General features: G+C 40.5%; 1 protein-coding gene across 3 annotated transcripts in view; it reads left to right on the top strand.

Moving 5' to 3' along the window:
- lnx1 (ligand of numb-protein X 1) overlaps positions 1 to 27,990 on the top strand; it is a 114,782-nt gene that overhangs the window by 72,752 nt on the left and 14,040 nt on the right. For 2 of the 3 annotated variants that reach the window (XM_061978093.1, XM_061978096.1), the window contains 4 exons: positions 8,408 to 8,661; positions 14,003 to 14,134; positions 22,732 to 22,940; positions 26,460 to 26,864. In XM_061978093.1, the coding sequence (XP_061834077.1) occupies positions 8,408 to 8,661; positions 14,003 to 14,134; positions 22,732 to 22,940; positions 26,460 to 26,864 (1,000 nt within the window). The remainder of the gene's footprint in view (positions 1 to 8,407; positions 8,662 to 14,002; positions 14,135 to 22,731; positions 22,941 to 26,459; positions 26,865 to 27,990) is intronic. The other variant, XM_061978094.1, reaches the window with a different exon arrangement.

Raw genomic sequence — 27,990 nt, 5'->3', positions numbered from 1 at the left:
TTTTTAATGCATTCTAACTCGCAAATAAACACAATTAAAAGTCAGCTTACAGCCGAGCCATTGTGAGCTCCTCTATTCAGCCCATAAAACCCAATAAATAACCATCCAAAAAGCGCCAGCATTACTCCCTTTACATTTTGTGACTTGAATATTAACCAAGTTTTAGTGATATCGTTATTATAAGCGCTAACGCAGACAAACTATTTATAGCGGCACCGGAATCACTAGCTTGTGTGTCAATCACCGACCGATCAGCTGCTTAGTTTCCTTGCTCGTCATACTTTTTTGTAGATCATAAATCATGTCTCTCGCCTGGATAGTACACTTTGACAGCCAATTTAGACCCGGGAATGGTCAGAACGACACAAAAAGAAGCTTGGGTCCACCCCCTTTTTTGACGCTAAGATTATAAATCATTCGTCATCCAATCGAGAATATATGAACATTACGTCTGTCAGCATCCTAATGACAGCAGACATTACACAGTAAGTGATGTTTTATTATGTCTGTTGGCTCTCAAAGTCTGCAGTGAGTAATAATCAGTGATGTTTAAAAAAAAAAAAAAAACGAAAGTCATGATGCGTTTTTGAAATACTTAAAATGATCCAAATACATAAATATTAAATGTTATTATAAATGTGCCTGTAACTTATACTTACATCATGTATATAAAACCATAATAGAAGTGTTTGGATGTTTTTTTTGAGGGCTTTGTAGGCAGAATAGAGTGACTCCTACCAACTCTATTGTAAGCGGACTTTTGATCGCATTTATTTAATATTTAGAATGCATAGAAAACATACATCTGTCGTTATGTCTTTCATAATGATTGTGAACAATAGTCAAATCATCAAATAAATAGTGCAGTTCTACTTTAAGCAGTATAGTAATATGAATAAACCAGTATGATCTGGATGGAGGGCATAAAAACATTTTGGATGTTTTTTTGTTTTTTTTGTTTATCTATTGTGCTTAAATTTCTCAATAAACTTCAGTCCTAAACACATTTATAATCAGATAATGTTACAGCTTTAAATTAGTAAAATAACTAATGTTATGTAAATGTATAATAATTGACAACTGTGACATCATCTTCAAAACGATATCATTTTCTTTTCATTATTCTTTTAGTTTTTTTTCTTCTCTCTTTTTGTTGTTAAACATGTTCGAACTAATTACTTACAATCAAAACACACAATACAATCATTTGAGCAAAAGGCCTTCAAAGGGTTAAACATATGTTTAAAAAAAAAAAACATGACATGTTTGGTATTTTTGTGTAGGGCGGAAGGTGATTGAGAGATCTGAGCAGAAAAATATGAATCCAAAATTATTTTATGCCCTTTTAAAAAAGGACTTTAATGTGCCACCTGTTCTCGGCTGTATTGAAGAGCGATCTGAACAACAGAATCTATTTTTAGGACGCTGACTGTGCGCTTTGGGATGGTGCGTCTGGAGTGATGCAGACGTAAAAAAAATGCATATTGCAGAAGTTTTTAAATATGTTATAATAATGTAAAGAAACAAACACTATTAAGAAAAGAAAACCACCAAAATGAATCAGTTGAATTTGTTTTAAGCAGCCCCTTAAGTCAACCGTCACCTATAAACTTATAAAATGATATTGCTGAATAGACAGTATATGTAATATATTTCTGACAGTCCAAATAGGTTGACACGCACACAGACGGAATATTCCTATTACCGTATTTTCCGGATCATAGTGCGCACCGGATTATAAGGCGCACCGTCGATGAATGGTCTATTTTTTTATATTAAAGGAGTCATATTATTTTTTTGTTTTTCTAAATGTAAAACACTTCCTTGTGGTCTACATAACATGTAATGGTGTTTTTTTGGTCAAAATGTTGCATAGATTATGTTTTACAGATCATCTTCAAGCCACTTTCTGACAGTCGCTTCAGGATGTGCCGTTTTGTGGGCGTCTTCTCCCCAACATTTTGTTGTAGCGGTGTAGCGTGCAAGTATGGGAGGGGAAGAAATGTCAAAAGATGGAGCTAACTGTTTTAATGACATTCAGACTTTACTTCAATCAATAACGGAGCAGCATCTCCGTTCTAATTCATCCCAAAGGTGTTCTATCGGGTTCAGGTCAGGACTCTGTGCAGGCCAGTCAACTTCATCCACACCAGACTCTGTCATCCATGTCTTTATGGACCTTGCTTTGTGCACTGGTGCACGGTCATGTTGGAAGAGGAAGGGGCCCACTCCAAACTGTTCCCACAAGGTTGGGAGCATGGAATTGTCCAAAATGTTTTGGTATCCTGGAGCATTCAAAGTTATTTTCACTGGAACCAACTCCTGAAAAACAACCCCACACCATAATTCCTCCTCCACCTCCACCTCTTGTCAGTTTACGTGGCCTACCACTTGGTGGCTGAGTTGCTGTTGTTCCCAAACTCTTCCATTTTATTATAATAAAGCCGACAGTTGACTTTGGAATATTTAGGATTGAGGATATTTCACGACTGGATTTGTTGCACAGGTGGCATCCTATGACAGTTTCACGCTGGAAATCACTGAGAGCGGCCCATTCTTTCACAAATGTTTGTAGAAAGATTCTCCATGCCTAAGTGCTTGGTTTTATACACCTGTGGCCAGGCCAAGTGATTAGGACACCTGATTCTCATCATTTGGCAATATAGTGTGTCTTTGAGAAGTGTGCACTTTGAATCAAACTTTATTGACTGGAAGTTGCATAAGCCAAGCAGAGAAATGTACGGTATACCTGTATGATTTAATTGCTGATGCCTTTTAATGGATTTTTAAATGCGCCAGAAAATAAGGGGATAGTGCGTCTGCCTCACAATACGAAGGTCCTCAGTAGTCCTGGGTTCAATCCCGGGCTTGGGATCTTTCTGTGTGTAGTTTGCATGTTCTCCCCGTGACTGCGTGGGATCCCTCCGGGCTTCCTCCCACCTCCAAAGACATGCACCTGGGGATAGGTTGATTGGAAACACTAAATTGGCCCTAGTGTGTGAATGTTGTCTGTCTATCTGTGTTGGCCCTGCGATGAGGTGGCGACTTGTCCAGGGTGTACCCCGCCTTCCGCCCGAATGCAGCTGAGATAGGCTCCAGCACCCCCCGCGACCCCAAAAAGGGACAAGCGGTAGAAAATAGATGGATGGATGGTATACTGTTGATGTGCTTCAATGCGCAGTAGTGCGTAAATGTATTCCTGTATAGTATTTCTCCAGCAATGGTCATGTGGGGACATCAAGGATGGTATATTTTGAGAGGTAATCATTGAAGTCGGCGATCACTGAAGGCCTAGGTGGGAAACCACTGCATCCACATATTTAGTGGCTGTCCGTACTGCATGTGCACGCTAACTGACAGCTGCAGTAGAGACGCGCTAAAGACCACTCGGGTGTTTCCGTGCAGCCATGAAGCGGATTGACATATTGCTCCATTCAACCACTTTACTGGGTTAACTTCCATGTTGCTGAGCGGACATGCTTGATAGCATTCAATTTACTAAGCGAATGAGCAGGAATAACTCACAGGGCAGGCGGAGGCCACTGTTATGTAAGAGCGCGCCGGCTCGATGGGGATCGATAGCGACTCCGGGCCCTTTGTGTAATGCTCCCTCTAACCTCGACTGATCTGTGACCGTAAAGTAAAAGATGTCGGCGATGTTGCATCCCAAGGAAAGGAGGCTTTTCCTTTTGTGAAATATGGACTCAAATATCCACTCTCCCTCTCAGCCTTTATCGTGTCTTGTTTTACTTGACCCCTTTTGTTGGGCTCTAAAAGATAATTTTCCAGACGTATCGTAGAAGCCGAGCCTGGGTTTGATCCAGCTCATTACGGCACGGTTAATGTTTACGCTGATGGCCCCGCAGAGACAAGCGGGGAGAGGCGAGGCGGAGCTATTTCTGCCTCTGATGAAGCGTCGGCCGCAGAGCCAGAAAAAGAGCCGAAAACTGTCAACAACACAACTCTGCTGGGACGGCTTCAGCAGACCATGCGTCGCTTTTTCACGCCACGGCTGAGTGTTAAAGTGAAAGTACCACTGATTGTCACACACACTTACTAGGTGTGGCGAAATTATTCTCTGCATTTGACCCATCACCCTTGATCACCCCCTGGGAGGTGAGGGGAGCAGTGAGCAGCAGCGGCGGCCGCGCCTGGGAATAATTTTTGGTGATTTAACCCCCAATTCCAACCCTTGATGCTGAGTACTGTCGGAGGCAGATATTTACATATATCCGAATTTAAGTGTTACTACTTTTTATTTCATAGTCATATTTGAAAACAGCTCGTGTTCTTCCAATTGGGGTCTTTTGGTTGTCTGCAAAACTGTGTGCTTAACCTTGAAGTGAGGAATGTTAGAGAGAGCGATAATAAGCATTTGTTTTGGCTAAGAGAGACATGACTGCCAGGGGGGGAGGAAGAGGAGAGGGGTTTTGATCGGGGGAGACAGACCATTTTGGCGGCGCGATAGAATGTTCTATGCTGGACTGGTCTCAAAAATATATCTGCAAAGCTTTGCCAATATATTACAAAATACCTATTCTGTCTCTGGTGGTTTTTCAACTCAGCTTTAAGTGTCGTAAAGAGCTTGGGAGCGACTTGTGACTTGAATTCCCTGGGAGGAACAACTGGTCCAAAACGCAACAGTACCAAGCAGGGAGTTAATGGGTCCCATTTTTATAGTCTTTGGTATGACTCGGCCGGGGTTTGAACTCTCGACTAGAGATGTCGATAAATGCTTTAAAATGTAATATCGGAAATGATCGGTATCGGTTTCAAAAAGTAAAATGTATGACTTTTTAAAACGCGGCTGTACGGAGTGGTACACTGACGTAGGGAGAAGTACAGAGTGGCAATAAACCTTAAAGGCACTGCCTTTGCGTTCCGGCCCAGTCACATAATATCTACGGCTTTTCATACACACAAGTGAATGCATTCCATACTTGGTCAACAGCCATACAGGTCACACTGAGGGTGGCGGTATAAACAACTTTAACACTGTTACAAATATGCGCCACACTGTGAACCCACACCAAACAAGAATGACAAACACATTTCGGGAGAACATCCGCACCGTAACACAACATAAACACAACAGAACAAATACCCAGAACCCCTTGCAGCACTAACTTTTCCGGGACGCTACAATATACACCCCCCACTACCCAAACTAATAATAATTAACTTAGAATTCAATGGCAGCAACACATTGCAAAAAAGTTGGTACAGGGGCATTTTTACCACTGTGTTACATGGCCTTTCCTTTTAACAACACTCAGTTAACGTTTGGGAACTGAGGAGACACATTTTTGAAGCTTTTCAGGTGGAATTATTTCCCATTCTTGCTTGATGTACAGCTTAAGTTGTTCAACAGTCCGGGGTCTCAGTTGTGGTATTTTACGCTTCATAATGCGCCACACATTTTCAATGGGAGACTGATCTGGACTACAGGCAGGCCAGTCTAGTACCCGCACTCTTTTACTATGAAGCCACGCTGTTGTAACACATGGCTTGGCATTGTCTTGCTGAAATAAGCAGGGGCGTCCATAGTAACGTTGCTTGGATGGCAACATATGTTGTTCCAAAACCTGTATGTACCTTTCAGCATTAATGACGCCTTCACAGATGTGTAAATTACCCATGCCTTGGGCACTAATACACCCCCATACCATCACAGATGCTGGCTTTTCATATTTGCGCCTATAACAATCCGGATGGTTATTTTCCTCTTTGGTCCTGAGGACACGACGTCCACAGTTTCCAAAAACAATTTGAAATGTGGACTCGTCAGACCACAGAACATTTTTCCACTTTGCATCATTCCATCTTAGATGAGCTCGGGCCCAGCAAAGCCGGCGGCGATTCTGGGTGTTGTTAATAAATGGCTTTCGCTTTGCATAGTAGAGTTTTATCTTGCACTTACAGATGTAGCGACCAACTGTAGTTACTGACAGTGGTTTTCTGAAATGTTCCTGAGCCCATGTGGTGATATCCTTTACACACTGATGTCGCTCGTTGATGCAGTACCGCCTGAGGGATCAAAGATCTGTAATATCATTGCTTACATGCAGTGATTTCTCCAGATTCTCTGAACATTTTGATATTACGGACCGTAGATGGTGAAATCCCTAATTTTCTTGCAATAGCTGGTTGAGAAATGTTGTTCTTAAACTGTTGGACAATTTGCTCACGCATTTGTTCACAAAGTGGTGACCCTCGCCCCATCCTTGTTTGTGAATGACTGAGCATTTCATGGAAGCTGCTTTTACACCCAATCATGGCACCCACCTGTTCCCAATTAGCCTCTTCACCTGTGGGATGTTCCAAATAAGTGTTTGATGAACGATCCTCAACTTTCTCCCGTCTTTTTTTGCCACTTGTGCCAGCTTTTTTGAAACATGTTGCAGGCCTCAAATTCTAAATGAGCTAATATTTGCAAAAAATAACAAAGTTTTCCAGTTCGAACGTTAAGTATCTTGTCTTTGCAGTCTATTTGATTGAATATAAGTTGAACAGGATTTGCAAATCATTGTATTCTGTTTTTATTTACCATTTACACAACGTGCCAACTTCACTGGTTTTGGGTTTTGTAGTTGGTAGGGAATATTGCACCCGGATAAGTAATGGGATATGGTACTGTTTGATTTTAACTGGACTCCGAACTTTTATAGGTTTGGTCTCCATCCCATGGTCACTTTTATTGCAAATGTTAAGCGGAAATCGGAGAAATCTTTCCTGTACACGCAGGAAATAAGGTTCTACAAGCCGACCAATCAGTCTTTATCGTCCATGAGGTTATATCTTTTTTTGGAGGGGAAGGCGCGAGTCCGTGTTGTGTACTCTGGTGCCTCTACATAGTAGCATAATACAAGTTTCAGAGACCAATCTGGAAGCTGAAACCAACTAGATGCAACAGAGCGTACTGTACAAGCATATTCAAGGTGTGTACAGCAGTGTTTTTCAACCACTGTGTCGTGAGATACAGTCTGGTGTGCCGTGGGAGATTATCTAATTTCACCTATTTGGATTAAAAAAAATTTTGCAAACCAGTAATTATAGTCTGCAAATTATGTGTTGTTGAGTGTCGGTGCTGTCTAGAGCTCGGCAGAGTAACCGTGTAATACTCTTCCATATCAGTAGGTGGCAGCTGGTAGCTAATTGCTTTGTAGATGTCGGAAACAGCGGGAGGCAGTGTGCAGGTAAAAAGGTGTCTAATGCTTAAAACAAAAATAAACAAAAGGTGAGTGCCCCTAAGAAAAGGCATTGTAGCTTAGGGAAGGCTATGCAGAACGAAACAAAAACTGACCTTGCTACTAAGTAAACAAAAACAGAATGCTGGACAACAGCAAAGACTTACTGTGGAGCAAAGACGGTGTCCACAAAGTACATCCGAACATTACATGACAATCAACAATGTCCCCACAAAGAAGGATAAAAACAACTGAAATATTCCTAATGGCTAAAACAAAGTAGATGCGGGAAATATCGCTCAAAGGAAGACATGAAACTGCTACAGGAAAATGCCAAAAAAAGAGAAAAAAACACCAAAATAAGAGCGCGAGACAAGAACTAAAACACTACACACAGGAAAACACCAAAAAAACTCTAAATAAGTCAGGGCGTGATGTGACAGGTCGTGACAGTGCACCTACTTTGAGACAAGAGCTATAGTGATGCATGCTTGGTTATGGTTTAAAGTCATATCCAACAATTGTGACAACGACTTTTTACCGTCAAATTGAGTTTTGTTTTTTAATGATTTCTGCTAGTGGTGTGTCTCCGGATTTTTTCAACGAAAGAAATGTGCCTTGGCTCAAAAAAAGTTGAAAAACACTGGTGTACAGTACATGATGGCGGTTCTGAATGCATGCTTAGTTTTTGGTTTTTAATAGTTATTTACTTGTAGTTTACTTTTTGTCATTTACAAGGGTTGGAATTGGGGGTTAAATCACCAAAATGACCCCCGGGCGCAGCCACCGCTGCTGCTCACTGCTCCCCTCACCTCCCAGGGGGTGGAACAAGGGGATGGGTCAAATGCAGAGGATAATCTCACCACACCTAGTGTGTGTGTGTGACTATCATTGGTACTTTAACTTTTAACTTTAACTTGGTGAGAGGGACAAAGCTTTCTTGATCCCTTGTCTCTTTAGGGTCCGCCGTCGTGTTTAGTAACCAGGAACGACAACATGGATAAATATCACTTTTTTGTATTCACACCACACTCAGGCAGAGGAAATGCTGTAATCTGCTCACACTGTGACCTTTTCAGTAGTCGGCCTCATGAATGTGTTGACTTTTAGCGAGCGTTCATCGCTGCCTTACCTGCTTCGACACATCGCTCATTACAAAAAGATGAATAAAGTTGTTGTCAACGCGACTTGCTGACCCGTCGTCTTTTTTCCACCCGCAGGTGTAAAGGCGCCTCTCACTATGGCCTGTCGGCGGACAGGAAGCGGCGCTCGCAGGAGGGCGAGTGCACCGACAGCACGTCGGAGCTCACCATCGCCACGCTGCCCGGCGACGGCCCCGCCTCCGCCGCCGTGGCCCTGCTGGCGGAAGAGGCGGGCCTGGTCAACCCGGGCTTCGACCCCAGCATGGAGGACCAGAGCCAGTCGGGCAGCACCACCAGCCTGGCGGCGCGCTGCGGCAGCAAGAAGAGTGAGTGTGAGTTGCACACATGTGGGTTGCATTTCTTTTAATTGCCAGCCAATTAGCATCGCTAGCGGGTTTTTGCACCAATCTAGAACAAGTAGAAAAACATGACGGGGGAAATGTTCGCTGCCAAAGTACATTGGGCCCCATTCAGCAATAAGTTCCTAACTTTTCCTCTTATCTTTCTTCCTAAGTGATTTCCTAAGAGGAGTCCATTCAAATTCATAACATGTTCTTAAACGGCCAAATTGTTCCCACCTGCTGTTCTTAAGTTGCTGAATGCCAAATGGTTAGCGCGTGCGTGTCTATCATAATTTGCATATAAACACGCCCTTATTTCCCCAACATGCATATGTAAACACCCTTGATTCCATAATTTGCATAAGTAAACGCCCTTAATTCCCCATATAAGGGCACGATTTCGGCGGAAAAGTCGAACATCAAACACACGGAGAAAACACAAACAGATTACAGAAGAGAAATGTGTTCATTATCTCGCGGGGAGGGGGGGGGGGGGGGGGGGGGAGTACGTAATGTCAAAATGTAAGTTTAAGAAAGGGGGGACTGCTGAGGTAGCCTAAAGTGTTCAACTAAATATTTGTCACTTCGGGCAAATAGGTCTACATGGTTGTGAAATATGCTAGGGCGCGATCTGTGGCATCTTGCAGTAGCAGCAAAAGCATTGCCATAGCGTGCGTGTGCGCGTGCGTGCGCTTGCATGTGCGTGTGTGCGCGTGCGTGCGCGTGCGTGCGTGCGCGTGTGTACGCGCGTGCATGCGTGTGCGTGTGTGCGTGCATGCGTGTGTGCGTGCGTGCGTGCGTGCGTGCGTGCGCGTGTGTGTGTGCGTGCGTGCGTGCATACGTGTGCGCGTGCCCTTGCGTGTGCGCGTGCCCTTGCGTGTGCGCGTGCGTGCTTGCATGTGTGTGTGCGCGTGTGTGCGCGTGTGTGCGCGTGCGTGCGTACGTGCGTGCGTGCACACGGTATTTTGAAATGTCTATATATTGCTCCTTTTGCTATAGGTCTCTGTCTGTCTTATCTCTAGCTATCTATCTATGTATCTCTCTATATATATATCTATATCTGTCTCTATCTATCTCTATCCATCTATATATACATACACATATATATATACTGTGTATATATACATATATATATATATATATATATATATATTTATATATGTATATATATATATATATATATATGTATATACATATATATATATGTACATATATATGTATATATCTCTATCTATCTCTATATATATCTATATCTATCTCTATCAATCTATGTATTTATATATATATATATATATATATATATATATATATATATATATATATATATATATATATATCTCTATGTATCTATATATATATCTACCTATCTATTTATATATATATCTATGATATTAATTTAACATTAGACAATAGAAGTAAGGGAACTTGTCACACTTAAGAACAAATAGGTCACCCTAAGAGTGCTCTGGAGCACTCGTAGATTTTGTTCTTACCTACGAACAAATCCCAGCTAAGAAAACATTGGTGAATACAAAAATCTCCTTCAAAACTTTGTAAGTGGGCCTAAGAACAAAATTCTTAAGAACGTTTGCTGAATGGGGCCCAATGTCGTCAAGGATAAGCAGGTTAAATATAGCCTGGCGCTAGCATGCCTTTCTAGTCCCCGGTGACGACAACTCCCCCATTCCCACCACCTTATGAAGTGAACCTGCAGTCAGTGGGGACACCAAATGACGTCGCACAGCACTTTCGGTAGCAGCAACCGCCGCCACCGTGAGCGTCACTAATGCTGAACAAGCTGCCAAACCCAGGAGCCGCTGGAGCCTTTTAAAGAATAATGTGGCTGTCAGGAGCCATCGCGTCTACACAGGTCCGCCAGGGCAGGGGAGGTGGATGGCGCTGTAGAGTCCGTGGCAAATGGTCCGCTGTCTTTTCTCCTGAGAAAAGCCAGACATGGGGTCCCCCGGGGGCCCGTTTGAAGCACCTTCTGGACATCGCCGTGACAATCTGTGGCGTGTTACATCACGCCGCAGTTACGCAACCTTGAGCACAGATTGGGTTTGCTAATTGTCGAGCTGCTGGTCGCGAGCGGCTCCTCTTTACGGAAACAGATGCATCACACACGCTTGTTGAGAGTCAAGCGTGAAGCGACATCATGGACAGACCCTTGGAAGGTTCTCAACATGTCAATCATCAATCATGTGTTGTTGAAGTTTGGCGAAATAGTATGAGTGCATTGTTTGTGGTCGCGAGCTCTAAAGACACACACACACACACACACACACACTCACACTCACACAAACACACACACGGCTTGACAATTTAAATCCAGATTGTGAGTACCTCAATTTAGGAGTTCCCCCACTTAAAGGGCACCTATTATGCAAAACAAACTTTTCTTACCTATTTGCATCTGTCGTTGTGTATTTGGGATCTAACGTAATTTTCCGACTATAAGGCGCACTTAAAATCCTTTCATTTTTTAAAACTCGACAGTGCGCCTTATACCCGATAAATGCTTTAAAATGTAATATCGGAAATGATCGGTAGTAGGGAGAAGTACAGAGCGCCAATAAACCTTAAAGGCACTGCCTATGCATGCCCAATCACATAATATCTATGGCTTTTCACACACTCACAAGTGAATGCCCGCATACTTGGTCAACAGCCATACAGGTCACACTGAGGGTGGCCGTATAAACAACTTTAACACTGTTACAAATATGCACCACACTGTGAACCCACACCAAACAAGAATGACAAACATAACATCCGCACCGTAACACGACATAAACACACCAGAACAAATACCCAGAACCCCTTGCAGCACTAACTCTTCCAAAACGCTATAATATACACCCCCTACCACGTCACATCAACCCCACCCACCTCATCCTCCTCCCAAATTCCAAGCTGCTGTTTTGAGGCATGTTAAAAAAAATAATGCACTTTGTGACTTCAATAATAAATATGGCAGTGCCATGTTGGCATTTTTTTTTCCATAACTTGAGTTGATTTATTTTGGGAAAACCTTGTTACATTGTTTAATGCATCCAGCGGGGCACTACAACAAAATTAGGCATAATAATGTGTTAATTCCACGACTGTATATATCGGTATTGGTTGATATCGGAATCGGTAATTATGAGTTGGACAATATCGGAATATCGGCAAAAAAGCCATTATCGGACATATTACTTGCAGCGTGTGTGGAGGGTTTTGAAGTTCTTCTAGAGGCCTTTTAAGACTCCCATTATCAGCTTTTTTTAAACCCACACTTCAAAGATTCTTTATTTTCAGTTTTCCCATCCATACAAGACATGAGAAAGACTGGAGATAAGAGTTTCTCTCTTTTCCAAGCTGTTTATCCTGTCTGTTTTTGGAGAATAAACATGCACACTGCAAAAAGTCAGTGTTCAAAAACAAGAAGAAAAAAAATACAAAAATGAGGGGTATTTTACTTGAACTAAGCAAAATTATCTGCCAATAGAACAAGAAAATTTGGCTTGTTAAGACTTTCCAAAACAAGTAAAATTAGCTAAACTCAATGAACATAAAATATCTTAAAATAAGTATATTCTCACTAACAAGTGCACTTTTCTTCGTAGAATTTTTTTTTGACCTTTTTGCTCAATATGTTGAAAAATATTCTTAAATAAGTAAATGCTCGTGCCATTATCTTGACATAATGATATGCGCTCGGCAACATGATGTTTTTTTTCATGCATGATGTAAGAAATTATTACTTTAAAAAAGTAGTTTTATACTTGAGTGTTGATGACACAGCTTTGCATCAGTTGATATTCTAGTTTCAAGCATGTTTTACTCAATATAGGTCATCAAATCTCAGCAACAAGCTGTAATATCTTACTGAGATCATTTAGGACCAAAACACTTAAAACAAGTAAAACACTCTAACACAATGTTCTCTCTAATTGTTCATGTGTGTGAGCAAACACAAAAACTCCCTGAGCATTCAGTGGAGCCCATGTGAGCAACATCAGACGTGCACACTGTGGCTACACCAGCAGCACACCTGTCCCAAACCTGACTAAATAACAAGTTCAATCTCCATCCATCCATCCATATTCTACCGCTTGTCCCTTTCGGGGTCGCGGGGGTTGCTGGAGCCTATCTCAGCTGCATTCGGGCGGAAGGCGGTTTACACCCTGGACAAGTCCCCACCTCATCGCAGGGCCAACACAGATAGACAGACAACATTCTCTTATTATTATAATCAAATGACAGCAGTCATTTCCATGAGGTTATTTTCTAATATAAGTGTTTAGGCCCACTTACAATGACAATAACAAGAAATATTGTTTTTCATGAACTGTGTACTTTTTTGTCTGGGTGGAGGTCCTGCTTTGGAAATAATTTGTACCCCTTTCAGACATTGCATTTAGTTCCCATTAAAACATTCACATGTTGCACAATGAGATGTAAGCAGGGGATCATGTGTACATTCCTGCAACTTCCTGTTTGTAAAAAATATATTTTTATTAGTATTTATTTAATATACTAACAGCATTTCATGATTAATATTTATAAATTAAGATTCCTAATAAATGACACTAGAATAAGCACACATCTGATTGGTAAATCATAATGTAACGACCTGGAATTGCACTTTATGTGTGGTGTTGGAGTTGTCCGAGTTTTTGTGTGGCTGTAAACGCATCACTGGCTAAGTGCCATATGTGCATGTGTTGGCGCAAGTGAGAAAGAGCGAGCGGCTGCTGTTGATATGACAAAGTTGCTTTTGGTTTGGTTTGTACTGCAGAAAATGACAAGTTTTGCGAGATATCATTTTTTTTACTAATGTTATGGTGATGTGTTTATGGCCGACAATAAAGAGTTTTGCTCAGTAAAGTGATCAATGGAATTCATGTCCCAAAGCGCCTCGACAGGCGCTACAATATTTGAACAATGATGACGAAAACTGTTTCCTCTGTCGTGTCCGTGTCGTGTCGAAAATTGTTATGCGCTTATTTTTTTATTTGATTTTGTGCGTGGCATAGATTTGCCGTGCGCAGAGGACGCTTGAGCAGTGCGCAATTGCACAGGCGCGCACCTTAGAGGGAACTCTAACATAAAATCTGCTTAGTGAGAAGAATTATCTTATCAGACAGAAAATAAGCAAATATCACCCTTATTTGAGATATTTAATCTTACTTAGATTTCAGTTTTTGCAGTGTAACATTGTGCTTGATACAACTTCACACAGGTTGACCAATCGGCTGAGAATACTCAGCATCCACCGCACTTGTGTCAGACATGTCCGGACATGTTGATGCCGAGCTCTATAAAAGGTCTTCCTCTCTCTGTGCAGTGAGGAGTCGTTCCTTTCGGAGGCTGAACCGGGCCTTCAGCGTCCTCAGGAGGACCAAGAGTGGCACGGCCGTCAACAACGAGACGTCGGAGGAGAGGGACAACGCCAGGAATTCCAGCGTGCCACAAGGAGGTATGGATACTTTGCTGAAAGGATGCTTCTTGTGCGTCGTCGGCCCCCCCGGAGAGGCTTCCGAAGAGAATGTGTATTTGTGACATTCCTCCCGCCGAACAAGGAAGGTGACATGAGCTCTGAGCGCAAGCAGATGTTCCTTTTAATAATTCAGCCGCAGATTGCGTAAGACCGCCGGTGCATCGCCAGAGACAAATCAGGAGGGAGCGTGGCTGCCCTAAGGCGCTCCTGGACACGGGGGCCAGGGGGGGGGCACAGAACGAAGAGCCTCGTCACGTTTCCTCCACCCGCCACAGTCGGGGGTTAACAACTCTGCGCCACAATGATGGAAGAGCCTCCCGGGACGGCAGCGTTCACAACCTGCCGGATCCATTAGGCCGCGGTGATAATTAACTTAATACCCGCACAGGGCCTGGGCTGTGCTGTGACGCCCAAGTGGAAGTGGAACAGGCAAAAGAGGAACGTTGTTGCGTAAGGATGACAAACGATCGGGGAAGAAATAGTTCCACGCGGCCGTCGCTGGAGAGCCTGATTAAATATTCATTGGAAGGATGGAGAGACTAACATTATTACAACTAGAGTTGTACGGTATACCGGTATTAGTATAATACCGCGATACTAATGAATCATTTTTGGTACTATACCGCCTCTGAAAAGTACAAATCCTGCACCCCCGCGGGCCCGCGTCCAAGTCTCGTCGTGACATTGCTGGTTTACGAGCAGACGAGCATGTTCGGCAGCGCACAATCACGGAGTACTTACAAGCAGACACAGTGTGTAGACAGAAAAGGGAGAACGGACGCATTTTGGCCTAAAAACTAATGATAATGTCATAACGTGGACCAGGGGTCACCAACGCGGTGCCCGCGGGCACCAGGTAGCCCGTAAGGACCAGATGAGTCGCCCGCTGGCCTGTTCTAAAAATAGCTCAAATAGCAGCACTTACCAGTGAGCTGCCTCTATTTTCTAAATTGTATTTATTTACTAGCAAGCTGGTCTAGCTTTGGTCGACATTTTTAATTCTAAGAGAGACAAAACTCAAATAGAACTTGAAAATCCAAGAAAATATTTTAAAGACTTGGTCTTCACTAACTGACAAAGAAACAGATAACAGATTTGGTGTCCAGTTCAAAGTGTGACATGATTTATTTAAAAATTTGAGAGTTTACTTTTGTATTTTACATGAGTTATTTGTACAAACATGGTGCAAAGTAATTCATGATTGGTTAAAAAATGTTAGTGGCTAGCTAGTTAAAATGGGATATTGTGATTTCACAAGACTGTCTTAGAAGTGATCATTTGAAAATGTTCAATTTGAAAAATGTGCACTTAGAGAAAATATAAAAATAAAGTGTTGCATATTGATATTTATCTGTTTCTATATATATTTACTGTGAGAAATCATTAAGATGATCAGTGTTTCCACAAAGATAAATATCATTAATTATAAATAATAACATAGAGCTAAAGGTAAATTGAGCAAATTGGCTATTTCTGGCAATTTATTTAAGTGTGTATCAAACTGGTAGCCCTTTGCATTAATCAGTACCCAAGAAGTAGCTCTTGGTTTCAAAAAGGTTGGTGACCCCTGACGTGGACTATGGCAGGGTTTGTTTTCCCGAGAGGCAAAGAAATTGGAGTGGACATGACGTGAAGGTAGGGACATGATTTAATTTTACTATAAAAAAGGAACAAAGGGTGCAAACAAAAGGCGCGCACAAAGGCGGAGAACAAACTTGACTAATGAAACAAAAACTAGCACTTGGGCAAAAAACTATGAACATGAAACAAATAAACACTTACTGTGACAAGAATATAGACAAAACTCACTTGGCATGGAACTATGGTAACATGGGTAGCAGAAGTCAAACAAAGTTAATGTCACCAGGCTGACTTCCTGGCAACTATCGGCTTAAATAATACAGACATGATTGGTGAAACTTTGGTCGTCATGGTGACAAGACAAACAAGAGTGCACAAAGAGTCCAAAACCAAACCGAACATAACCAAAACAAAACATGATCACGCAGACATGACAGATAAAGGTGAAGTTATAACACTGAAATGCCCTCAGGAAGAGGTGCTTTAAAACATGGCTAGCGAGCTAGCGGCTAACGTCCATCCGCCGTCGGCAGTGTTTTAGCTACTTCTAAATCACTAATCCTGGTCTCCATGGCGACGAATAAAGTACGTTTCTTACAAGTATCATCCCTGCAGGACGAGGAATAGCTAAACATGCTTCACTACACACCGTAGCTCACCGGCGTCAAAATGTAAACAAACGCCATTGGTGGATCTACACCTAACATCCACTGTAATGATACCAAGTACAGGAGCATATCTAGTCGATACTGCTATGATTACGTCGTTATTTTTTGGCATCACAACATCTTCTTTCGTTTGTTTTTAAATGTATATTATGTTTATAAAGTCAGGAAATATGTCCCTGGACACATGAGGACTTTGAATATGACCAATGTATGATCCTGTAACGACTTGGTATCGGATCGATACCCAAATTTGTGGTATCATCCAAAACTAATGTAAAGTATCAAAGAACAGAAGAATAAGTGATTATTACATTTTAACAGAAGTGTAAATAGAACATGTTAAAAGAGAAAGTAAGCAGATATTAACAGTAAATGAACAAGTAGATTAATAATTCATTTTCTACCGCTTGTCCTTAATAATGTTGACAAAATAACAGAATGGAAAATGACACAATATGTTACTGCATATGTCAGCAGACTAAATTAGGAGCCTTTGTTTGTTTACTTACTAATAAAAGAGAAGTTGTCGAGTATGTTCACTATTTTATTTAAGAACTTAACTGCAATAAGAAACATATGTTTAATGTACCCTAAGATTTTTTTGTTCAAATAAAGCCAATAATGCCATTTTTTGTGGTCCCCTTTATTTAGAAAAGTACCGAAATAATTTTAGTACCGGTACCAACATATTGGTATCGTTACAACACTGGTCTACACAGATGTCAATTGTAACGACATCAAGTACAAAAGCTGTATCTAGTCGATACAACAATGATTACATCGATAATTTTTAGCATCACAAAATCTTCCTTCATTGTTTTTAAATGCATATTATGTTTATAAACTCAGGAAATATGTCCCTGGACACATGAGGACTTTGAATATGACCAATGTATGATCCTGTAACTACTTGGTATCGGATTGATACCCAAATTTGTGGTATCATCCAAAACTAATGTAAAGTATCAAACAACAGAAGAATAAGTGATTATTACATTTTAACAGAAGTGTAAATAGAACATTTTACCATATGGTAACTGAAAACCGAAAACAAACCCAGGAGTGCACAAAACAGGAACTGAGGGAGTCCAAAACCAAACAGAACATGATCCGGGCAACAGATCAAACACCAAGTAATATGACTCTGGGGTAAACGGTTGCAAAACTAGCTCAAAAATTTAGCACGGTAATTTTTAGCATGCTAGCAAGCTAACGTGACTATAATAACAGTTAGAATGTGTCGGGGCGGTATAGCATGGTTGGTAGAGTGGCCGTGCCAGCAACTTGAGGGTTCCAGGTTCGATCCCCGCTTCCGCCATCCTAGTCACTGCCGTTGTGTCTTAACTTAGATATTGGATTTCAATATGTAAAAGCGCTTTGAGTCACTAGAGAAAAGCGCTAAATAAATATAATTCACTTCACTTCACTTCACATATCAAGTTATATGAATTACAGACAAAAAAAAAAAAAAGAGTACAAATAGCTCAAACAGTTAGCACTCTAGGGTTAGCACGCTAATGTTAGCATGCTTGCAAGCTAACGTGACCATAATAATAGTTAGCAAGTGTCACATACCAAGTTATATGACTTTAAGGTTTATGGTTGGGGAATTACAGACAAAAAGAGTACAAATAGCTAAAAAAAAAAAGTTAGCACTCTAGGGTTAGCACGCTAATGTTAGCATGCTTGCAAGCTAACGTGACCATAATAATAGTTAGCATGTGTCACATACCAAGTTATTTGACTTTAAGGTTTATGGCTGGGGAATTACAGACAAAAAGAGTACAAATAGCTAAAAAAAAAAGTTAGCACTTTAGGGTTAGCACGCTAATGTTAGCATGCTAGCAAGCTAACGTGACCGTAATAATAGTTAGCATGTGTCACATACCAAGTTATATGACTCTAAGGTGTATGGCTGGGGAATCACAGACAAAAAGAGTACAAATAGCTAAAAAAAAAAGTTAGCACTTTAGGGTTAGCACGCTAATGTTAGCATGCAAGAAAGCTAACGTGACCATAATAATAGTTAGCATATGTCACATACCAAGTTATATGACTGTAAGAGAAACGTGCAGAAAAAGAATAATAATAATAAAGGTTGAAGTATGAGCAATAATAATATGGGCTGCTTGCATTGCAGCAGGCCCGTAATTATTCTGCAAATACTGGGAGTGTGAGAGGCTTATATATTAGCGCTAGTCCCCCTATGTCCCCTTTTAAATAGGCTCTCCACCCTCCAAGCCGTCTCACAGACACAATATTGACTTTGGAGTGGGGAAAGTGCAGCGCGAGGAGAACGGACGACGACGACACCAAAGGAGGGGGGGGGGGGGGGCAGCCCGCTGAGGGATTAGGAGTCATTTTTCATCCCTGGCACAAAAAAAAGGGAATAAAACACTGAATGAATCATATCTGTCAGTAAGGGGCCGTGGCTATTGGCCAACGTTGTCGCCTCCTAAGAACAGGATGTGTCTATTATGACTGAGCAACAATTTACTATAAGTATGTGTACTTTTCCAGTAAATGCCGCGTAACGCTGCTTGTTGTTGTTTAAAAGCCGCTATAAAACAGCGAGGAGGAACTACAAAACCAGTGAAGTTGGCACGTTGTGTAAATGGTAAATAAAAACAAAGTACAATTATTTGCAAATCCTTTTCAACCTATATCCAATTGAATAGACTGCAAAGACAAGATACTTAACGAACTGGTAAACTTTGTTATTTTTTGCAAATATTAGCTCATTTGGCGTTTGATGCCTGCAACATGTTTCAAAAAAGCTGGCACAAGTGGCAAAAAAGACTGAGGGAGTTGAGGAATGCTCATCAAACACTTATTTGGAACATCCCACAGGTGAACAGGCTAATTGGGAACAGGTGGGTGCCATGATTGGGTATACAAGCAGCTGCCATGAAATGCTCAGTCATTCACAAACGAGGATGGGGCGAGGGTCACCACTTTGTGAACAAATGCGTGAGCAAATTGTCCAAGAACAACATTTCTCAACCAGCTATTGCAAGGAATTTAGGGATTTCACCATCAACGGTCCGTAATATCATCAAAAGGTTCAGAGAATTTGGAGAAATCTCTGCACGTAAGCGATGATATTACGGACCTTCGATCCCTCAAGCGGTACTGCATCAAAAAGCGACATCAGTGTGTAAAGGATATCACCATATGGGCTCAGGAACACTTCAGAAAACCACTGTCAGTAACTACAGTTGGTTGTTACATCTGTAAGTGCAAGTAAAAACTCTACTATGCAAAGCGAAAGCCATTTATCAACAACACCCAGAAACGACACCGGCTTCGCTGGGCCCGAGCTCATCTAAGATGGACTGATGCAAAGTGGAAAAGTGTTCTGTGGTCTGACGAGTCCACATTTCAAATAGTTTTTGGAAACTGTGGACGTTGTGTCCTCTGGAACAAAGAGGAAAATAATCATCCGGATTGTTATAGGCACAAAGTTCAAAAGCCAGCATCTGTGATGGTATGGGGGGGTATCAGTGCCCAAGGCATGGGTAACTTACACATTCGTGAAGGCACCATTAATGCTGAAAGGTTTTGGAGCAACATATGTTGTCATCCAAGCAATGTCTTTTTCATGGACGCCCCTGCTTATTTCAGCAAGACAATGCCAAGCCACGTGTTACAACAGTGTGGCTTCATAGTAAAAGAGTGCGGGTACTAGACTGGCCTGCCTGTAGTCCAGACCTGTCTCCCATTGAAAATGTGTGGCACATTATGAAGCCTAAAATACCACAACGGAGACCCCGGACTGTTGAACAACTTAAGCTGTACATCAAGCAAGAATGGGAAAGAATTCCACCTGAAAAGCTTCAAAAATTGGTCTCCTCAGTTCCCAAACGTTTACTGAGTGTTGTTAAAAGGAAAGGTTAAAATGCTCAACTTTTTTGCAATGTGTTGCTACCATTAAATTCTAAGTTAATGATTATTTGCAAAAAAAATGTGAACATTAAACATCTTGTCTTTGCAGTCTATTCAATTGAATATAAGTTGAAAATGATTTGCAAATCATTGTATTTTCTTTTTATTTACCGCTTACATAATGTGCCAACTTCACTGGTTTTGGGTTTCGTACAGTCACGTGCGATATCGCTGTTAGATAAATGTTGAAACAGGATTGCAGTATATAAAAATAATTACATAAGGGAGAAAAGAGAAAGAAAAAATAGTAATTAAATGAAAATGTTAGTGGACCAGCAGCACAAACAATCAAGTGTGCTTCAGGGACTGTGTTGTGTCCCTTGCAGAAGTGTTGTCCATGTTGTGGAAACCAGAGTATTGTTGGCAGAAAGAAACAACCCCTTTTGTGTGAGTGGGTGTGTGTGAGTGTGAATAGGTGAGGGAGGGGTTTTTTTTTTTCTGGGTTGATGCACTAGTTGAAAGTGTATCGTGTGTTTTTTTCTATGTTGATTTAATAAAAAAAAATAAAATAAAATAAAAAATAAAAAAAAAGTGTTAGCAAAATTAAAAAAAAAAAAAAAAAAAAAAAAAAAAAAAAAAAAAAACAGGATTGCAGTACACACGTTTGTGCCATGTTTTCAGCAATCGATTTCCGTATCAAATTCCGGATGGCCCGCCTCAAGAAAAGTCTTATCCCTGCAGCTATAGGCATGGCCGACCTGTCTGACTAGCCCATAAATGTGTGTTGGTCATGTAGGATGTCTTTTTGTTATTTTTGTTTTGTGATGTGTAATGTCTATTGTTTAAATGTACGACAGTGAAAATGAATTTCCCTAAGGGGAACAATAAGTCTAAATCTAAATCTAAAAAATGTAATCCTTAAAAAAATGGTGTACGAAAACCGAGGTTTCCTGTAGGTTAAGGGTGTCAAACGTACGGCCCGAGGGACGGATCAGGCTCCCTAACAGGTTTTATCCAGAACGCGGGATGAGTTTGCTAAGTATAAAAATGTACCTGAAATTTTGAATGAAAGAAACAGCTGTTTCTAAATGTGTCCACTAGATGTCGCAATAGCAATTCTTTGTATTTTTGTAGATGATGCTACATATGTACAACCACATGATGTTAGTACATCAGTCGAGGAAAATGATCAAACTACATAAATAACATCCTGTAATTTGATTTTGATATTTTTTTTGGTAGCACTTTAGTATGGGGAACATATTGTAAGTAACAAAGACTTAATTTAGAGTTATTTGGTCAGGGTTAGAGGGTTAGGGTTAGGGTTGTTGTATAATAAGGCCATGCAGAATAAGGCATTAATAAGTACTTAATAATGACTAATTAAGAGCCAATAAGTTACTAATTTGCATGTTACTAAGCAAGTAATTAATGGTGAATATGTTCCCCATACTAAAGTGTTACCATTTTTTTTTATCTTGATAAATTGAAAATTAACACCAATGAGTTGACTGATGAACATTATCACATCATTTATTCAGAAAGTATAAATATCGACAAATAAAGGTAGAATTCTATTAAGCGCAACTTGTAAGTGTAAAAGAAAAACAATATTATGATTTGTACATTTTCAGAATGTGCTTGTTCTATTTTTAAACAAAGAAAACAATCTGAAGTAGTCTTTATTTTTAAGTTATGGTGCCGTGATTTTGACCAGTCCGGCCCACTTGGGAGTAGATTTTTCTCCATGTGGCCCCCGATCCAAAATGAGTTTGACACGCAAAAAATGAATGTAAATCGGAACAAACTAACTAACTTCGGAGCACATAAATCCGTACAAATCCAACGTTTTTGTCTTTTACTGAAGACAGTTTACTGTGTTAAGGCTGGCAAGTCAATGGATTGCACGTCAAATCCATAATTGAAATTGGATAAAATTGCTATGGTACTTCTTCCTACTCCTTTTCGGACGTGCTGTAATGAAAGAACTGGAATGGTGTGATGCATTACATTGTGTCGTCTGCATGTTGGAAATAAACTGGAACTGAAGTGTTGTAGAAAGAAGAATGTAACATTTCTCCCCAATCAAGGCTCGGAAACACTTAGCCTCTTCTGAGTTTCACAACAAGGCTGGCGTGTAAGAAGCGGCGCAAATGTGAAGTTGAGCTGGTTCCCAGGCACATTTCCTACAGATGTATGTGACTAATCACACAAACACGGAGCTCCACAATCAGCCAAGCGCCTTTTTTGCTTCTTGGCTCCATAGACTTTGTTTGAGTAACCTGAGGGAGTCCATGCAGCTGCTCTCCTTTTTGTCCAGCATTATTATTCTCTCACTTCCTCTCCTGTTTCACTTGGCGTCTTTTGAAAACCTTTTTTTTCTCTCTCTCTCTCAGCGCTGTGCAGCTGGACTTAGCCTTGCTCTTCTTCTTCTCTCCTCAGTGCTGGCTCTGCCTCAGCTCCATCACCTGATCCCAGACGGGGAGCTTACCAGTATTAAAATCACCAGGGTGGACCCCTCGGAGCCGCTGGCCATCAGTATCGTCGGCGGCAACGAGACGCCATTGGTCCGCATCCTCATCCAGGACATATACAGGGAGGGTGTCATCGCTCGTGACGGACGCTTGCTGCCGGGGGACATGATCCTCAAGGTACCCCACTCATGACCAGACCATTGCACAGTTCCAACAAGGACAACACACCAAAGATTGATACTCCAGCCAACAGTGACACACACTTTCGGGGCTGTGTGTGCATTACACCGACAGGAAGTGAACACAACAACGTGCAATCATCTGGGGAGACTTTCAACAAGTTCTTAGTGGAACTTACTGCTATTTGCTGGCTCTGCTCAAATATATGCTCTAGTACAGGGATGTCAAAGTCCAGGCCCATGGGCCAGATCCGGCCCGCGAATTAATTATCTATGGATAATGTTTGGTTAGTATTAGAACCGGCCCGCACCAATACTCCATCAGTGTTGGCGCTAGGAATTAAAAAAATGGGGTCCCAGCAACGTTCCCTCTAAGGTGCGCGCCTGTGCAATTGCGCACTGCTCAAGCGTCCTCTGCGCACGGCAAATCTATGCCACGCACAAAATCAAATAAAAAAATAAGCGCATAACAATTTTCGACACGACAGAGAAAACAGTTTTCGTCATCATTGTTCAAATATTGTAACGTCTGTCGAGACGCTTTGAGGACATGAATTCCATTGATCACTTTACTGAGCAAAGCTCTTTGTTGTCGGCCATAAACACATCACCAAAACATTAGTAAAAAAAATTATATCTAGCAAAAGTGGTCATTATCTGCAGTACAAACCAGACCAAAAGCAACTTTGTTATATCAACAGCAGCCGCTCGCTCTTTCTCACTTGCGCCAACACATGCACATATGGCACTTAGCCAGTGATGCGTTTACAGCCACACAAAAAGTCGGACAACTCCAACACCACACATAAAGTGTAATTCCAGGTCGTTACACTATGATTTACCAATCAAATGTGTGCTTATTCTAGTGTCATTTATCAGGAATCTTTATTTATTTATAAATATTAATCATGAAATGTTGTTAGTATATTAAAAAATAATAATAAAAATATATGTTTTACAAACAGGAAGTTGCAGGAATGTACACACGATCCCCTGCTTACATCTCATTGTGCAACATGTGAATGTTTTAATGGGAACTAAATGCAATGTCTGAAAGGAGTACAAATTATTTCCAAAGCAGGACCTCCACCCAGACAAACAATACAAGTACACAGTTCATGAAAAACAATATTTTTTGTTATTGTCATTGTAAGTGGGCCTAAACACTTATATTAGAAAATAACCTCATGGAAATGACTGCTGTCATTTGATTATAATAATAAGAGAATGTTGTCTGTCTGTCTGTGTTGGTCCAGCGATGAGGCGGGGACTTGTCCAGGGTGTACCCCACCTTCCGCCCGAATGCAGCTGAGATAGGCGCCAGCACCCCCCGCGACCCCGAAAGGGACAAGCGGTAGAAAATGGGTGGATGGATGGAGATTGAACTTGTTATTTAGTCAGGTTTGGGACAGGTGTGCTGCTGGTGTAGCCACAGTGTGCACGTCTGATGTTGCTCACATGGGCTCCACTGAATGCTCAGGGAGTTTTTGCGTTTGCTCACACACATCAAAAATTAGAGGGAACATTGGGTTTCAGGGACTCCATCGAGGCATAAAAATGGGGTCCCACTTTTTTGTAACTGTTTTGAAAACAAATGATAAATGTATACATTATCCTCTTATATCTCACATTCTATATTGAGTTTTGGGAAAAAGGTTGTCATAAACGTAATTAATTCATTACATTAAAAAAAATTGTAACACTTTAGTATGGGGAAGATATTCACCATTAATTAGTTGCTTACTAAAGTAACAAAGACATAATTTAGAGTTATTTGGACACTAGGGGAACATATAAGGGTTAGGGTTAGGTCATATGTGTATAAATGCATACATGCATACATACAGTATATATATATATATATATATATATATATATATATATATGTATATATATATATATATATCAGGTATACTATTCATACAATTTATTCATGCATATACAGTATATAATTTAGTCATATATACTGCACATACCATTTTGTCACATATAAATATATTGTTTGTTTTCATACACTTTAGTCATGTATGCATATAATGTAGTCATGTATGGAGATCATTTTAATCATATATACTGTACATAGGATTCAGTCACGTATACATATAGTTTAGTTATGTATGCATATAATTTAGTTATGTTTACCATCATATACCGTATAGTGTAGGCATACATACTAGTTAGCCATGTATGCATATCATTTAGTTATGTTTACAATCCTATACTGCAGGGGTCCCGGATATTTTTGACTCGGGGGCCGCCTTGGGTTAAAAAAATTTGGCCGGGGGCCGGGCTTTATATATATATATATATATATATATATATATATATATATATATATATATATATATATATGTGTGTGTTATCAATGGGAAAATGCATTTTTAGACTATATGATTTGCCTGAGTGGCAAGGAGACACCGAGAGTAACAAGCAGTAGAACATCGATTAGAAAGGACAGATTTTTAAAAATAATAATAAAAAAAAAAGTTTTAACTTTGGACTTCCTGCGAGCTGGATTTTGGATGCTGGCGGGCCGGATTCAGCCCGCGGGCCATAGTTTGGGCACCCCCTGCTATACGGTATACTGTAGGCCTACATACTATTAAGCTATTTATGTTTACAATCATATACTGTATACTGTAAGCTTACATACTATTTAGCCATGTATGCATATAATTGAGTTATGTTTACAATTAGAGATGTCCGATTATTTTATATTATCGGCCGAAAAATGCTTTAAAAAATGTAATATCGGAAATTATCTGTATCGGTTTTTTATTATCGGTATCGTTTTTTTAAAATTATTATTTTTATTTGTATTTTATTAAATCAACATAAAAAACACAAGATACACTTACAATTAGTGCCCCATTTACACTCATTCACACTCATTCACACAAAAGGGTTGTTTCTTTCTGTTATTAATATTCTGGTTCCTACATTATATATCAATACAGTCTGCAAGGGATACAGTCCGTAAGCACACATGATTGTGCGTGCTGCTTGTCCACTAATAGTACTAACCTTTAACAGTTAATTTTACTCATTTTCATCAACTACTAATTTCTACGTAACTGTTTTTATATTGTTTTACTTTCTTTTTTATTCAAGAAAATGTTTTTAATTTATTTATCTTATTTTTTTTTTTTTTTTAAAAAGGACCTAATCTTCACCATACCTGGTTGTCCAAATTAGGCATAATAATGTGTTGATTCCACGACTGTATATATCTGTATCGGTTGATATCAGTATCGGTAATCAAGAGTTGGACAATATCGGATATCGGCAAAAAAGTCATTATTGGACATCCCTATTTACAATCATATATTGTATAGTGTAGGCCTACATACTATTTAGCCATGTATGCATATAATTGAGTTATGTTTACACTCATACACTGTATAGTGTAGGCCTATACAGTATATGTATGCATATAAATGAGTTATGTTTACAATCATATACTGTACAGTGTAGGCCTATATATGTATTCATGTATACGGCCAATTTTTGCCTTCAGGTCAACGGCATTGACATCAGCAACGTGTCTCACTGTTACGCCGTGGCCACCCTCAAGCAGCCCTGCCAGCTTCTGCGCCTCACCGTCCTCCGAGAGCAGCACCACCGCTACCGCCACCCGCAGGCGCACGGCCTCGCCGGGGCCCACCCGTCCCACGGCCTCCCCCACCACCACCCCTTCAGGGACGACAACGTCCACGTGGTCCTGAGCAAGAGTGCGCCAGACGAGCAGCTGGGCATCAAGCTGGTGAGGCGGCCCGAGGACCCCGGCCTGCACATCTTCGACCTGCTGGAGGGCGGGATGGCGGCGCGCGACGGGCAGCTGTGCGTCGGCGACCGCGTGCTCGCCATCAACGGGCACGATCTTCGCTACGGAGCGCCGGAACATGCTGCTATGCTTATCCAGGTTGGTGGAACGGGAAGTCTTTTCTTGTAATGATATTCCCTAAAGATAACAGTCTGTGTTGTTATGGTTCTGCCTGGCAATTCCAATGATTGAGGATAATGGTGTTGCACCACGCCACTTAATGCTATTTGATTCCCTGCTGCCACTCAATGGTGGTGCATTCACTGCCTAATGGCAGTTAATTGCCATGGAGTTGTGCAGGGTCTCTGGGCCCAAAGGTTGCCGAGTAGAAGTACTTTCTGACAGAGATGAACAACTGGCAGGGAATAAATTAAATTAGAGCAATTAAGGCAATAATGGGCCAGAGCGGCTAATTTAGGACTGGAGCGATGTGTGCTGCGGAGACCAGAGCAGCGCCTCTCACAGGACCAGGCGCTAGCAGTCAGTCAGTAGTCAGGACATGCAAATGTGTGAATAAATGCCACGCCTGCATGGGGTCGTCACAAGGGCGAATGCAAATTAGTCATTAAGAATAATAAAGCAAAGGTCTCTTATTCTGAAAATCCAAGCCAATCAACGGCTCAAGGAAATGTCAGATGACATATCCAATCACTGGCGGTCCTTAGGGAGGGACTTAAATAAGAGATGGGACTCACTGATATTGCCAGCGGCTCTTTTAGAACAAGATTCATGAAAAGTGGGTAATTGTATTCATGTTATGAGATAATAGCAACATTGAAATTGGCACAAAATCCAGAAAACTCGCAATTTATTTTCAATGCACTACTATTGATTTTTTGTTTTTAAGAGTTAACATAAAGCAAATATATGGAAATCTAAGTTTACTTCCACTATAGTAAAATAATGTTTTTTTGTTTATTTTCAGGCAGAGTGGGACTGATAGGATTGGATTAGTTTGTATAAATGTTTTTTTCAAAAAAAAATGTAATAGTTTTGTTAGAATTACCATAAAAACTTTTGACGATTTGCCACCATATTGCAAAAAATATGATATATTTATATATTATATTATATATTATTATATATTATTATATATTATATATTATTATATATTATATATTATTATATTATATATATATATATATATATATATATATATATATGTATATATATATATATATATATTATATTATATTATATATTAAATATTTCTTTAAGCGTTTTA

This window comes from Nerophis lumbriciformis, linkage group LG18 (genome assembly GCF_033978685.3).
Source record: "Nerophis lumbriciformis linkage group LG18, RoL_Nlum_v2.1, whole genome shotgun sequence".
Lineage (NCBI taxonomy): Eukaryota > Metazoa > Chordata > Actinopteri > Syngnathiformes > Syngnathidae > Nerophis > Nerophis lumbriciformis.
This window is presented reverse-complemented; position numbering and strand designations above follow the sequence as displayed.